General features: G+C 38.0%; 1 protein-coding gene and 12 non-coding genes across 13 annotated transcripts; 1 reads left to right on the top strand and 12 right to left on the bottom strand.

Moving 5' to 3' along the window:
- Positions 1 to 41: 41 nt before the first annotated feature.
- Positions 42 to 113, bottom strand: Trnap-ugg (transfer RNA proline (anticodon UGG)). The gene has a single exon. It is a non-coding gene; the product is annotated as a tRNA-Pro (tRNA).
- An 83-nt stretch (positions 114 to 196) lies between these two features.
- On the bottom strand, positions 197 to 268 carry Trnap-ugg (transfer RNA proline (anticodon UGG)). The gene has a single exon. It is a non-coding gene; the product is annotated as a tRNA-Pro (tRNA).
- A 557-nt stretch (positions 269 to 825) lies between these two features.
- On the bottom strand, positions 826 to 897 carry Trnap-ugg (transfer RNA proline (anticodon UGG)). The gene has a single exon. It is a non-coding gene; the product is annotated as a tRNA-Pro (tRNA).
- A 542-nt stretch (positions 898 to 1,439) lies between these two features.
- Trnap-ugg (transfer RNA proline (anticodon UGG)) lies at positions 1,440 to 1,511 on the bottom strand. Its single transcript has one exon. It is a non-coding gene; the product is annotated as a tRNA-Pro (tRNA).
- A 557-nt stretch (positions 1,512 to 2,068) lies between these two features.
- Positions 2,069 to 2,140, bottom strand: Trnap-agg (transfer RNA proline (anticodon AGG)). The gene has a single exon. It is a non-coding gene; the product is annotated as a tRNA-Pro (tRNA).
- Positions 2,141 to 2,682: 542 nt separating this feature from the next.
- Trnap-agg (transfer RNA proline (anticodon AGG)) lies at positions 2,683 to 2,754 on the bottom strand. Its single transcript has one exon. It is a non-coding gene; the product is annotated as a tRNA-Pro (tRNA).
- Positions 2,755 to 2,837: 83 nt separating this feature from the next.
- Positions 2,838 to 2,909, bottom strand: Trnaa-ugc (transfer RNA alanine (anticodon UGC)). Its single transcript has one exon. It is a non-coding gene; the product is annotated as a tRNA-Ala (tRNA).
- Positions 2,910 to 3,466: 557 nt separating this feature from the next.
- Trnap-ugg (transfer RNA proline (anticodon UGG)) lies at positions 3,467 to 3,538 on the bottom strand. Its single transcript has one exon. It is a non-coding gene; the product is annotated as a tRNA-Pro (tRNA).
- A 939-nt stretch (positions 3,539 to 4,477) lies between these two features.
- Positions 4,478 to 4,549, bottom strand: Trnap-agg (transfer RNA proline (anticodon AGG)). Its single transcript has one exon. It is a non-coding gene; the product is annotated as a tRNA-Pro (tRNA).
- Positions 4,550 to 4,632: 83 nt separating this feature from the next.
- Positions 4,633 to 4,704, bottom strand: Trnap-cgg (transfer RNA proline (anticodon CGG)). Its single transcript has one exon. It is a non-coding gene; the product is annotated as a tRNA-Pro (tRNA).
- Positions 4,705 to 5,521: 817 nt separating this feature from the next.
- On the top strand, positions 5,522 to 7,456 carry LOC143465174 (general transcription factor II-I repeat domain-containing protein 2-like). The gene has a single exon (XM_076963355.1). It carries the CDS (start codon positions 5,522 to 5,524, stop codon positions 7,454 to 7,456), a length of 1,935 nt encoding a protein of 644 aa, XP_076819470.1.
- A 344-nt stretch (positions 7,457 to 7,800) lies between these two features.
- Positions 7,801 to 7,872, bottom strand: Trnap-cgg (transfer RNA proline (anticodon CGG)). Its single transcript has one exon. It is a non-coding gene; the product is annotated as a tRNA-Pro (tRNA).
- A 1,778-nt stretch (positions 7,873 to 9,650) lies between these two features.
- Positions 9,651 to 9,722, bottom strand: Trnap-agg (transfer RNA proline (anticodon AGG)). Its single transcript has one exon. It is a non-coding gene; the product is annotated as a tRNA-Pro (tRNA).
- Positions 9,723 to 14,151: the final 4,429 nt, after the last annotated feature.

Genomic DNA, 14,151 nt, shown 5'->3' with positions numbered 1-14,151 from the left:
TTTTTGATATTTGGTATAAATTCAAAATAATCTTCTTTATAGGGCTCGTCCGGGAATTGAACCCGGGTCCTCTTGCACCCAAAGCAAGAATCATACCCCTAGACCAACGAGCCGATGAAGTTTCATTTATTTGCTTCATATTATAACCATAAAACTTTCTAATATTTGGTATAAATTCAAAATAATCTTCTTTATAGGGCTCGTCCGGGAATTGAACCCGGGACCTCTTGCACCCAAAGCAAGAATCATACCCCTAGACCAACGAGCCGGTGAAGTTGCATCTTTTTGCTTCATATTATAAGAATAAATGTTTATGATATTTAGTCCAAATTCCAAAATTTCTTCTTTATAGGGCTCGTCCGGTACTTGCAACCTAAGCAAGAATCATACCCCTAGACCAGGGATGTCCAACATGCGACCCGCCTGAGATTTTTGTCCGGCCCGCTAGTCATTTTCACTCCAAAAATAGTATTTTGAACTTTGAATCTTGGCCTAAATAAAATGTACCAGTCGGTTATTAGGGGTGCAGTAATAGTATAATATACCTAAATTTCTTGAAATTTAATAGGTTCTGCGGCCCATTGACTTATTTCAGGTGACCAATATAATAAAAGGCTGGACATCACTGTCCTAGACCAACGAGCAGCAGAGGTTAAGTCTTTTCCCTTCATACTGTATAGAATATTTTGACATTTGATGTATTTGACATTTCACTTCATATTATATGAAAGTACGAAGTACGAAAGAAGTTTCATTTATTTGCTTCATATTATATGAATGAAACTTTTTGATATTTGGTATAAATTCAAAATAATCTTCTGTATAGGGCTCGTCCGGGAATTGAACCCGGAACCTCTTGCACCCAAAGCAAGAATCATACCCCTAGACCAACGAGCCGATGAAGTTTGATTTATTTGCTTCATATTATAACCATAAAACTTTTTGATATTTGGTATAAATTCAAAATAATCTTCTTTATAGGGCTCGTCCGGGAATTGAACACGGGACCTCTTGCACCCAAAGCAAGAATCATACCCCTAGACCAACGAGCCGGTGAAGTTGCATCTTTTTGCTTCATATTATAAGAATAAATGTTTATGATATTTAGTCCAAATTCCAAAATTTCTTCTTTATAGGGCTCGTCCGGGACTTGCAACCTAAGCAAGAATCATACCCCTAGACCAGGGATGTCCAACATGCGGCCCGCCTGAGATTTTTGTCCGGCCCGCTAGTCATTTTCACCCCAAAAATAGTATTTTGAACTTTGAATCTTGGCCTAAATAAAATGTACCAGTCGGTTATTAGGGGCGCAGTAATAGTATAATACACCTAATTTTCTTGAAATTTAATATATTCTGCGGCCCATTGACTTATTTCAGGTGACAATGCGTCCCAATATAATTGATATTTGGTATAAATTCAAAATAATCTTCTTTATAGGGCTCGTCCGGGAATTGAACCCGGGACCTCTTGCACCCAAAGCAAGAATCATACCTCTAGACCAACGAGCCGGTGAAGTTACATCTTTTTGCTTCATATTATAAGAATAAATGTTTATGATATTTAGTCCAAATTCCAAAATTTCTTCTTTATAGGGCTCGTCCGGGACTTGCAACCTAAGCAAGAATCATACCCCTAGACCAGGGATGTCCAACATGCGGCCCGCCTGAGATTTTTGTCCGGCCCGCTAGTCATTTTCACTCCAAAAATAGTATTTTGAACTTTGAATCTTGGCCTAAATAAAATGTACCAGTCGGTTATTAGGGGTGCAGTAATAGTATAATATACCTAAATTTCTTGAAATTTAATAGGTTCTGCGGCCCATTGACTTATTTCAGGTGACCAATATAATAAAAGGCTGGACATCACTGTCCTAGACCAACGAGCGGCAGAGGTTAAGTCTTTTCCCTTCATACTGTATAGATTATTTTGACATTTGATGTATTTGACATTTCACTTCATATTATATGGAAGTACGAAGTACGAAAGAAGTTTCATTTATTTGATTCATATTACATGAATGAAACTTTTTGATATTTGGTATAAATTCAAAATAATCTTCTTTATAGGGCTCGTCCGGGAATTGAACCCGGGACCTCTTGCACCCTAAGCAAGAATCATACCCCTAGACCAACGAGCCTATAAAGTTTCATTTATCTGCTTCATATTATATGAATATAACTTTTAGATATTTGGTATAAATTCAAAATAATTTACTTTATAGGGCTCGTCCGGGAATTGAACCCGGGACCTCTTGCACCCAAAGCAAGAATCATGCCCCTAGACCAACGAGCCGGTGAAGTTGCATCTTTTTGCTTCATATTATAAGAATAAATGTTTATGATATTTAGTCCAAATTCCAAAACTTCTTCTCTATAGGGCTCGTCCGGGACTTGCAACCTAAGCAAGAATCATACCCCTAGACCAGGGATGTCCAACATGCGGCCCGCCTGAGATTTTTGTCCGGCCCGCTAGTCATTTTCACTCCAAAAATAGTATTTTGAACTTTGAATCTTGGCCTAAATAAAATGTACCAGTCGGTTATTAGGGGCGCAGTAATAGTATAATACACCTAATTTTCTTGAAATTTAATAGGTTCTGCGGCCCATTGACTTATTTCAGGTGACAATGCGGCCCAATATAATTGATATTTGGTATAAATTCAAAATATTCTTCTATATAGGGCTCGTCCGGGAATTGAACCCGGGACCTCTTGCACCCTAAGCAAGAATCATACCCCTAGACCAACGAGCCGATAAAGTTTCATTTATCTGCTTCATATTATATGAATATAACTTTTTGATATTTGGTATAAATTCAAAATAATCTTCTTTATAGGGATCGTCCGGGATTTGAACCCGGGACCTCTTGCACGCAAAGCAAGAATCATACCCCTAGACCAACGAGCCGGTGAAGTTGCATCTTTTTGCTTCATATTATAAGAATAAATGTTTATAATATTTAGACCAAATTCCAAAACTTCTTCTTTATAGGGCTCGTCCGGGACTTGCAACCTAAGCAAGAATCATACCCCTAGACCAGGGATGTCCAACATGCGGCCCGCCTGAGATTTTTGTCCGGCCCGCTAGTCATTTTCACTCCAAAAATAGTATTTTGAACTTTGAATCTTGGCCTAAATAAAATGTACCAGTCGGTTATTAGGGGCGCAGTAATAGTATAATATACCTATTTTTCTTGAAATTTAATAGGTTCTGCGGCCCATTGACTTATTTCAGGTGACCAATATAATAAAAGGCTGGACATCCCTGTCCTAGACCAACGAGCGGCAGAGGTTAAGTCTTTTACCTTCATATTTTATAGAATATTTTGACATTTGATGTATTTGACATTTCACTTCATATTATATGAAAGTACGAAGTACGAAAGAAGTTTCATTTATTTGCTTCATATTACATGAATGAAACTTTTTGATATTTGGTATAAATTCAAAATAATCTTCTTTATAGGGCTCGTCCGGGAATTGAACCCGGGTCCTCTTGCACCCAAAGCAAGAATCATACCCCTAGACCAACGAGCCGATGAAGTTTCATTTATTTGCTTCATATTATAAGCATAAAACTTTTCGATATTTGGTATAAATTCAAAATAATCTTCTTTATAGGGCTCGTCCGGGAATTGAACCCGGGACCTCTTGCACCCAAAGCAAGAATCATACCCCTAGACAAACGCGCCGCTGAGGGTTATGCTTTTCCTTTCAAACTTTATAGAATGTTTTGAAATTTGAGGTAATTGATATTTCACTTCATAATATATGAAAGAACGTTTTCCTATGTGGTATGAAGTTTCAAAAACAGTTATTCTTTATAGTGCTGGTGCGGGAATTGAACCCGAGACCTCTTCCACCCGAAGCAAGAATCATACCCCCTAGCCTAGACCAACAAGCCGGTGTGGGTTATTTTTTTCCTTTCAAACTTTATAGAATGTTTTGAAATTTGTGGTAATTGACATTTCAGGAGCAGTCAATCACCTAAAACTAAGATCTCTATGAATTTATTGTACTCCTACGTAGGGCTTTAAAAACCTTTTTAGGCCAATCAGATTGCAGCATGGTTGGAGTTTTCTTCAAGCCTGGGAATTACCCTAGCAGTAGGCGCGCTTCAATGTCTCAGATCGCGTGCAGAATTAGGCTAAAAATTAGCATGAACGTAGCTAAAATTGGTTTTATTAGACCAAAAATTCTAGTTTTTTGCGCCTATGTAAAAAAAGTTTGAATCATAGTTTTTTTAATGGCATTTTATGGAATGGGAGTTCAAAGAATACTAGATTGAAATGCAAAATCTCAGAGAGCCCTATGGATGATTTTTCGAGTAATCAGTCTCTAAGAAATATACTGTACAATAAAACAAACAAAAATTTTATGGCATTTTTTGTTGTTTGACGGCTCCTTCACTTCATTTGATATGAAATAACTTAGTGATATCTGGCATGAAGTGACAAAAAAAAGTTCTTCTTCATAGGGCTCGTCCGGGAATTGAACCCGGGACCTCTTGCACCCTAAGCAAGAATCATACCCCTAGACCAACGAGCCGATGAAGTTTCATTTATTTGCTTCATATTACATGAATAAAACTTTTTGATATTTGGTATAAATTCAAAATAATCTTCTTTGCAGGGCTCGTCCGGGAATTGAACCCGGGACCTCTTGCACCCGAAGCAAGAATCATACCCCTAGACCAACGAGCCGATGAAGTTTCATTTATTTGCTTCATATTACATGAATAAAACTTTTTGATATTTGGTATAAATTCAAAATAATCTTCTTTATAGGGCTCGTCCGGGAATTGAACCCGGGACCTCTTGCACCCTAAGCAAGAATCATACCCCTAGACCAGAGGTCGGCAACCTGCGGCTCCGGAGCCGCATGCGGCTCTTTCAGCCCTCTGCTCGGGCTCCCGTGACTTTAAACACTGCGAGCTTGGGCAATACAAAAAAATTTGTTGTAAATTAATAACGACTCTATAGTTTAAACTAGTTTTGTTGAAAATTATGACTTACAAATCCGTTTTGTATGTTTTTTCATTAAGATTTAATGCTTTTATCTTGCTAAGGAAAAAACCCTTCAGGACTGTTTGGAATAATGGCGGCTCATCACGGCTTACAATGCATGTATGCGGACAGATTCTGATTTGCCCGCCCCCCTCTGTGAAACGATAAAGAGCATATTGTTACGTGTTTACCGCACAATTAATGTTAGCATTATCTTATACCTGGCAGTGTCACGATGCAGTGTGTAGTAGTAGCCTGTAGCATTTTGTAAACAGTTTAAAAGTGTCAGATACTCTTTGTTAAATATGTAAATCGCCATTAGTTATTTATCAGTAACTTTTGCAAATTTGCCAAATTATTGCCAGTAGGCTATACCAGAGTTATCTTTAATAGTAAGCCTAGTTTCCGTAGTCTAGAGCAGCATCTAATTGAAAATCTTTTAGGTAATAAAGAGTGTAGAAGCGATATTACAACAAAACAGTATAGTCTTGTATCGATTAATAATTAATTAACAATGGAAAAGTGTAAGAAGAGAAAAGTTGCGGACGAAAAAAGAATGTTCAACCCCTCATGGACAGATTCATTTGCTTTCATTGCTAGCAAAACTGGCTTGCCGGTATGTTTGTTAGGTGATGAGGAATTAGCAAACAACAAAAAATCAAACGTTGAAAGACATTTTCTGAATAAGCACAATGTCTTTGCAGAAAAATATCCTGCTGGAGATCAGCGAAAAAAAGCAGTTTTAGAACTGCGGCGGAGAGCCAATCAAAGCAAAACTTTTTTCAGTAAGTGGATGAACTCATCCACATCAAGCACTTCTGCGAGTTTTATAGCGGCTCGAGAGATAGCCTGTCATGGAAAGCCATTTACAGATGGAGAATATTTAAAAGAGACATATATCAAAATATCAGAACATCTATTCTCAGACTTTAAAAACAAGAATAAAATCATTCAGAAAATCAAAGACATGCCCCTCTCAGCAAAAACTGTCAAAGACAGAACTATTAGAATGGCAGCCAACATCAGTTCTCAACAAATTTCGGATATCAATTCAGCCCCAGGATACTCTATTGCTTGTGATGGTTCAAAAGATATCAGTGATGTTGAGCAAATATCCCTGTTTTGCAGATACGTAAATTCTACTGGATTAAAGGAAGAATTGATTGAAATAATACCACTAAAAGGCCAGACGCGAGGTGAAGACATCTGTGGGGCAGTTTTAGACTGTCTCAAAACAAATGAAATAAACACAACTCACTTGGTTTCGGTCGCTACTGATGGAGCACCAAATATGGTAGGAACGCAGCAGGGGTTTGTGAGTTTACTTCAGAAGTCATTGGATAGAAATCTGTTGACGTTTCACTGTATGTTACATCAGGAGGCATTGTGCGCTCAAACATTTCCCCGGGAGTGCAATGAAATGATGAATCTCGTCATTCGAGTAGTAAATAAAATAATTGCACAAGGATTAAACCACCGACAGTTTCGTTCATTATTAGATGAACTTGATAGCACATATCCAGATCTGCGTCTACACAACAAAGTTCGATGGTTGTCCCGAGGGGAGGTACTGAAAAGATTTGCTGTGAGTTTGGAACACGTAAAAACGTTTTTAAAAATCAAAGGGCTCTCTTTTCCTGAATTGGATCAGCCAGATTGGGTAGAAAAGTTGCATTTTATGGTGGATATGACATCGCACCTCAACACGTTGAACAAAAGCCTGCAAGGAAAAGGTAGCACAACCCTGCAGATGCTGGGGGCGGTTTTGGCTTTTGAGCGCAAGATGACAGTGTTTGCCAGAGATGTACAGAGAGGTACACTACTTCACTTTCCCTTTCTAAAAGAGTTCAAAGAAGCACACAACCAGTTAAATTTTGTTTACTTTCAGCAAGCTATCATCGATATGCAAACTGTGTTTCAACAACGATTCTGTGATTTCAGGAAGGAAAAAGATACGTTATCCTTCCCTATTACACCTCTGGAAATCGATCCATTACTGCTGAATATGACTGCATTCACAGCTGTAAGTCAAGCTACTCTTGAGCTTGAACTGGCCGACATAGCTGACAAGGATGTGTGGGTATCTAAGTTCCGAAGCTTGAGAGCTGACCTTGAAGATCTTGCTCGCCAGAAGGCCACGCTTCGTCAAAACCACAAATGGAGTGACCTTGAAAAGCTTCAAAAACCAGACAAGCTCGTGTTCGATACGTGGAATGCCATACCTGACTCGTACATGAACATGAAAAAATATGCATTTGGAGTTCTGTCGATATTTGGATCAACATATTTATGCGAACAAATCTTTTCGGTCATGAATTACTTAAAAAATGAACAACGCTCACGCCTAACAGATGAGAGCTTGCAGTCCCAGATGAAACTCAAAGTGTCATCTTATCAAGCTAATGTAGATGTGCTGTGCAGTGAAATTCAGAAGCAAATATCGCATTAGCTGGGTGGAATAAATGATTCTTTGAAAGTGTTGTGTTTAATAGTCGGGTTTTGTTTGTTGAAATTACAGAATATTCGCATGTACAAAGCAAAAATTTTAAGAAATTCTGCATGAAGTGTAGGCTATAATTACCTTTTGTTTTAGTGGCCAACTCGACAGTTACATGTTATGGCTCCGAATAGGTCTTAATTTAAATAAACTTGGGAACATTGGCTCTTTTAATGCTAAAGGTTGCCGACCTCTGCCCTAGACCAACGAGCCGATGAAGTTTCATTTATTTTCTTCATATTACATGAATAAAACTTTTTGATATTTGGTATAAATTCAAAAAAATCTTCTTTATAGGGCTCGTCCGGGAATTGAACCCGGGACCTCTTGCACCCGAAGCAAGAATCATACCCCTAGACCAACGAGCCGATGAAGTTTCATTTATTTGCTTCATATTACATGAATAAAACTTTTTGATATTTGGTATAAATTCAAAATAATCTTCTTTATAGGGCTCGTCCGGGAATTGAACCCGGGACCTCTTGCACCCAAAGTAAGAATCATACCCCTAGACCAACGAGCCGGTGAAGTTGCATCTTTTTGCTTCATATTATACGAATAAATGTTTATGATATTTAGTATAAAATTCCGAAACTTCTTCTGTATAGGGCTCGTCCGAGACTTGCAACCTAAGCAAGAATCATACCCCTAGACCAGGGATGTCCAGCATGCGGACGCCTGAGATTTTTGTGCGGCCCGCTAGTCATTTTCACTCCAAAACTAATATTTTGAACTTTGAATCTTGGCCTAATTAAAATGTAGCAGTCGGCCATTAAGGACGCAGTAATAGTATAGTATTCCCATTTTTCTTGAAATTTAATAGGTTTTTCGGCCCATTGACTTATTTCAGGTGACAATGCGGCCCAATATACAAAAAGGCTTTGAGCCTTTGATTGCGGCTCTTTAATGAATTAGCATTGTTGAATTAGACATGCAATTTTCCCGGTCTAGACGAGTTGTTTCATCAGATTATGAAACAATGCGTTCTATCACACGTATTAACAATGGACTCATTGTTAGCAATAATCAAATTACACTCCAAAAAGTACATTATTGTACAGAAGTGTGCTAACTTGTACACTGCAGTTAAGTAAACTGTCAGATTGAAGCTGTACGTCAGGGCTGACCTAGTTTTAAGTCTTGGTTACGGTTATAATAATAATTGCAAAAAGAGTTGGTGAAGCCCAGTTGGAGACTCATAGTATCACCACGCAGCACTAATGTTAATCAATAGCTACACTTCTTTGTGAGTGAATAAATTCGTGTTTTTTGTTGTGTTTGTGTTGTGGCTCTTTTAAAACTGGAATATGTTATATGCGGCTCGAGCATGAAGCAGGTCTGGCCACCCCTGCCCTAGACCAACGCGCCGCTGAGGGTTAGACTTTTCCTTTCAAACTTTATAGAATGTTTTGAAATTTGAGGTAATTGACATTTCACTTCATAATATATGAAAGAACGTTTTCCTATGTGGTATGAAGTTTCAAAAACAGTTATTCTTTATAGGGCTCGTCCGCGAATTGAACCCGGGACCTCTTGCACCCAAAGCAAGAATCATACCCCTAGACAAACGCGCCGCTGAGGGTTATGCTTTTCCTTTCAAACTTTATAGAATGTTTTGAAATTTGTGGTAATTGACATTTCAGGAGCAGTAAAACACCTAAAACTAAGATCTCTATGAATTTATTGTACTCCTACGTAGGGCTTTAAAAACCTTTTTAGGCCAATCAGATTGCAGCATGGTTGGAGTTTTCTTCAAGCCTGGGAATTACCCTAGCAGTAGGCGCGCTTCAATGTCTCAGATCGCGTGCAGAATTAGGCTAAAAATTAGCATGAACGTAGCTAAAATTGGTTTTATTAGACCAAAAATTCTAGTTTTTTGCGCCTATGTAAAAAAAGTTTGAATCATAGTTTTTTTAATGACATTTTATGGAATGGGAGTTCAAAGAATACTAGATTGAAATGCAAAATCTCAGAGAGCCCTATGGATGATTTTTCGAGTAATCAGTCTCTAAGAAATATACTGTACAATAAAACAAACAAAAATTTTATGGCATTTTTTGTTGTTTGACGGCTCCTTCACTTCATTTGATATGAAATAACTTTGTGATATCTGGCATGAAGTGACAAAAAAAAGTTCTTCTTCATAGGGCTCGTCCGGGAATTGAACCCGGGACCTCTTGCACCCTAAGCAAGAATCATACCCCTAGACCAACGAGCCGATGAAGTTTCATTTATTTGCTTCATATTACATGAATAAAACTTTTTGATATTTGGTATAAATTCAAAATAATCTTCTTTGCAGGGCTCGTCCGGGAATTGAACCCGGGACCTCTTGCACCCGAAGCAAGAATCATACCCCTAGACCAGGGGTGGCCAAACTGCGGCTCTCGAGCCGCATGTGGCTCTTTGAGCCTTTGATTGCGGCTCTTTAATGAATTAGCATTGTTGAATTAGACATGCAATTTTCCCGGTCTAGACGAGTTGTTTCATCAGATTATGAAACAATGCGTTCTATCACACGTATTAACAATGGACTCATTGTTAGCAATAATCAAATTACACTCCAAAAAGTACATTATTGTACAGAAGTGTGCTAACTTGTACACTGCAGTTAAGTAAACTGTCAGATTGAAGCTGTACGTCAGGGCTGACCTAGTTTTAAGTCTTGGTTACGGTTATAATAATAATTGCAAAAAGAGTTGGTGAAGCCCAGTTGGAGACTCATAGTATCACCACGCAGCACTAATGTTAATCAATAGCTACACTTCTTTGTGAGTGAATAAATTCGTGTTTTTTGTTGTGTTTGTGTTGTGGCTCTTTTAAAACTGGAATATGTTATATGCGGCTCGAGCATGAAGCAGGTCTGGCCACCCCTGCCCTAGACCAACGCGCCGCTGAGGGTTAGACTTTTCCTTTCAAACTTTATAGAATGTTTTGAAATTTGAGGTAATTGACATTTCACTTCATAATATATGAAAGAACGTTTTCCTATGTGGTATGAAGTTTCAAAAACAGTTATTCTTTATAGTGCTGGTCCGGGAATTGAACCCGAGACCTCTTCCACCCGAAGCAAGAATCATACCCCCTAGCCTAGACCAACAAGCCGGTGTGGGTTATTTTTTTCCTTTCAAACTTTATAGATGTGTTTTGAAATTTGTGGTAATTGACATTTCAGGAGCAGTCAAACACCTAAAACTAAGATCTCTATGAATTTATTGTACTCCTACGAAGGGCTTTAAAAACCTTTTTAGGCCAATCAGATTGCAGCATGGTTGGAGTTTTCTTCAAGCCTGGGAATTACCCTAGCAGTAGGCGCGCTTCAATGTCTCAGATCGCGTGCAGAATTAGGCTAAAAATTAGCATGAACGTAGCTAAAATTGGTTTTATTAGACCAAAAATTCTAGTTTTTTGCGCCTATGTAAAAAACGTTTGAATCATAGTTTTTAATGGCATTTTATGGAATGGGAGTTCAAAGAATACTAGATTGACATGCAAAATTTCAGAGAGCCCTATGGAGGATTTTGCGAGTAATCACTGACTGGCCATTTAAAGTAATTCAAGTCATATTTTTTTCTATGCATCAGTAAGTCGTGAAATCAATTTTAACGCAAAAACCGCATCCCTATGAGGTATATTAAGAATGTTATGAAGTCATATAAAGTCATATTTTCCTGGTTAGGTCATAAATCAGCTTTTTAAGTTATATAGTCATATTTTTGAGTTATAAAGTCATATGGTTGTATACTTTAAATAAAAAGTACCAATTTAAGCGGTGAAGCAATTAAGCACTAAGAAAGTAAGGCAATTTCTGATTGAACGAAGGCAAACTGTAGGATTAGCCTACATAACACTTACAGTCACAGACGGTTACAGTCAACGATCCAAAGTTGACTAGTCAGTTAACAGAAATATGCCTCCACTACAACAATATTTCAAACTTAATACTCAAAATGGAAAGTTGTACGTACACCATCAAAGAGGCCCATGATTTCGGAAAAGATCCGCTTGAGCTCAAAAATTACATTAAGAAGCGATTGAACAAAAACGATGTGAAACAAATTATGGAGCTACAAAGACAAGACATTTCACCAGCGCTTTATGCAAAACTGCAGAAGTGTCAACCCACATCAGCGTCTGTGGAGCGCTCATTTTCCTTACTAAAGTCATTTTTACGTCCAAATCGTAACTTCAAAGACTCTAACATTCCACACTACATGAAACTGTACTACAACAGTGATTTAAAATAAAAATGGATGTGTATTACTGTTATGTTGCGTATGTTTTACTCTTTAGTTCCGTGAGTGACGTTGTTCGCATGTAAAAATACACGATTTTCACATAAAGTCATATTTTCTAAAAAATAAAGTCATATTATTGATTTTTTAAGGTCATATAAAAATGGCCGTTATCATGTTTATCTCACTAAGCTGATTCTCATCTTACTTGTATCGATCGCTGTACATGGTATAAGATCATCACGTAACATGGTGAGATGATTGTGTTGGCCAGGACCTTCACCAACAAAGACAGAAGGAAAGTGTTTGGGTTGTCTATGGCATCGGCAGGGCCTGGAATGTCAGTTTCTAGTTTAGACTTAATGATTAAACAAACAGGAATGACTACCTGTATCCAACTTGTACGAGTGATGCTATTAACGGTAGATGGCCACTTTTGTGGTTTGAAACTGCACCAGGCTTGTAGCTGGACATTGCCTTCAAAACTATTACGTCGTCAAACGTTTATACAATGACGTTGAACGGGAACAACGTTGGACTTGTTCCAAATTCATAGACCGTTTATGAGCCAATTTCTGTGGCACTATAACTGTTGGCATTGTAGGTTTTTCGTAGCACAAGTCCTGACAAAATGATGCAGATAAAAACACCGACAAACAACAAATTAAACTGCCTGCAACCGCATGTTACAACGTGCGTAAATTTCTTATTATTTGCCTAGCTGACGCTACAACCAACGCAGATCTTGAAACCAGGCAAACCTCGTCAGTAGCCTAAATGTCAAGGTAACCAACGGCTGGAAGTCAAGGAACATTCTTGTCACTGAATCTGCCCCTGCACAGCTGATAACTTCACCTTAACCAACGATGTTTCCCTGGAAGTGCTTTCAAAGAAGCAGGAATTTAGGAGATGTGTTTACAATTGAGTTTAAATTGCCTACAGATGGGTAACGACAACCGACAAGGCAACCAATGACCGAGATTGATTAACAACTATAGGCTCTGAAGGCAACTGGTGTTACTTACAATTCAGTCTGTCAACAAATTGATGTTATAAATTGTGACTCGAAAACGCAACCCGGAGTGACGGAGTCCAATACAAATTGACAATTGACGAAGAAGCCATCAACGAAAAATTCGACCTATCAGTTACATCATTAAACTTCCTTTCTTGTACAGGGTATGAATGAACCGGGTATAACAAAACAGAAGTTGATGAAAAGAATGGCTTCAAAACGTGGCAACTTACAGCCGTGATACGACTTAACTAGAACTGAAAAAAGTTCTCTTTTTTATTAAAACTGAAATTAGAATAGTTCAAAATTTCGCTGATAAAATTTAGGCTGATCAATGTGACATCTGCGGTCGAGGTTCTTCCTCGACAATAGCGACTATCAAAGCTGACTATCAGTTCGTGGGCCAAAAAGTCGGTGCTCGCGGACCACGCTGATCTGAGTGACACATTGATAAGTACTGTTTAATTTATTTGAGTGACAGATTGACATTAGTTGTTGTCTAGACAGGTCCTGACCAGTTCACCTTTCAAGAAAATTTTACTTTCAATGAGCAAAGCTCCTTCCTCAAGCAAACCTTTCCTTAAAAGGAACAAGAAGCAATTGCAATTTTCGGGAAGCTATGAATGTCTGATTTGCAGTGAATTGTATTCACATCCACCGAAAGAAGACTGGATCCAGTGTTCTTTGTGCAAAAAGTGGTGTCATGAAAACTGATCTGCTTATCCTAGACATGGCAATTTTGTGTGTGACTTTTGCGCTAAAAAGTAGCCTATCATTCTGCCCCATTCTTGGCTAATGTTATTACTTATTAGCCTGTGTGCTGCAAATAGAGACAAATCGTTTTTTGATACGACAAGATATTGTTAGTGCTGTATATATTCGTTATTACTAGGGCCATTTTTATTTTGACCTAAAAAAAATTTTTTTTGACTTTATTTTTATCAAATTTTGACTTTATTTTGACCTAACGAAATTGCTTATTTGTAGAGGCCACAGTTCCCTCTCCAGTTACCCAAACATAATATTTTGTCGATTTCAGACCCAAACGTAATATTTTGTCGAAAAGTCAAGGTGTTTTATGGATTATAAAAGGTGCGTCGTGTTTTTTGGCGATAGATTTAGGTAGCTTGTGTTATTTTGTCCTTGTGAAAAAGGCACTTTGCCTCGATTTTCTCCGCATGGTAAACTCTAATAAACAGCAGATTAAACAATTAATCAGAAAAATCTCGACAAATCTGTCTAACTTTTGCTGAAGACGATTTAGCTTGCTTAGGCATTTTTGTAGCCTATTACAGAATGTCAATAGGCTATTCCTAAAATCCAAACTGTTGATCTTCGAAAAGACCACGTTTATGAAGAGGAAGTGTTTTATAAGAATTATTTAAATACGCAACAAT

Source organism: Clavelina lepadiformis, chromosome 7, assembly GCF_947623445.1.
Source record: "Clavelina lepadiformis chromosome 7, kaClaLepa1.1, whole genome shotgun sequence".
In the NCBI taxonomy this organism is placed as follows: domain Eukaryota; kingdom Metazoa; phylum Chordata; class Ascidiacea; order Aplousobranchia; family Clavelinidae; genus Clavelina; species Clavelina lepadiformis.
The sequence above is the reverse complement of the archived record's forward strand: the minus strand, read 5'-3'. Positions and strand labels throughout refer to the sequence as shown.

What these genes read in the sequence shown, in the direction of transcription:
- LOC143465174 (XM_076963355.1), top strand. Translation starts at nt 5,522, where the DNA reads ATGGAAAAGTGTAAGAAGAGAAAAGTTGCGGACGAAAAAAGAATGTTC.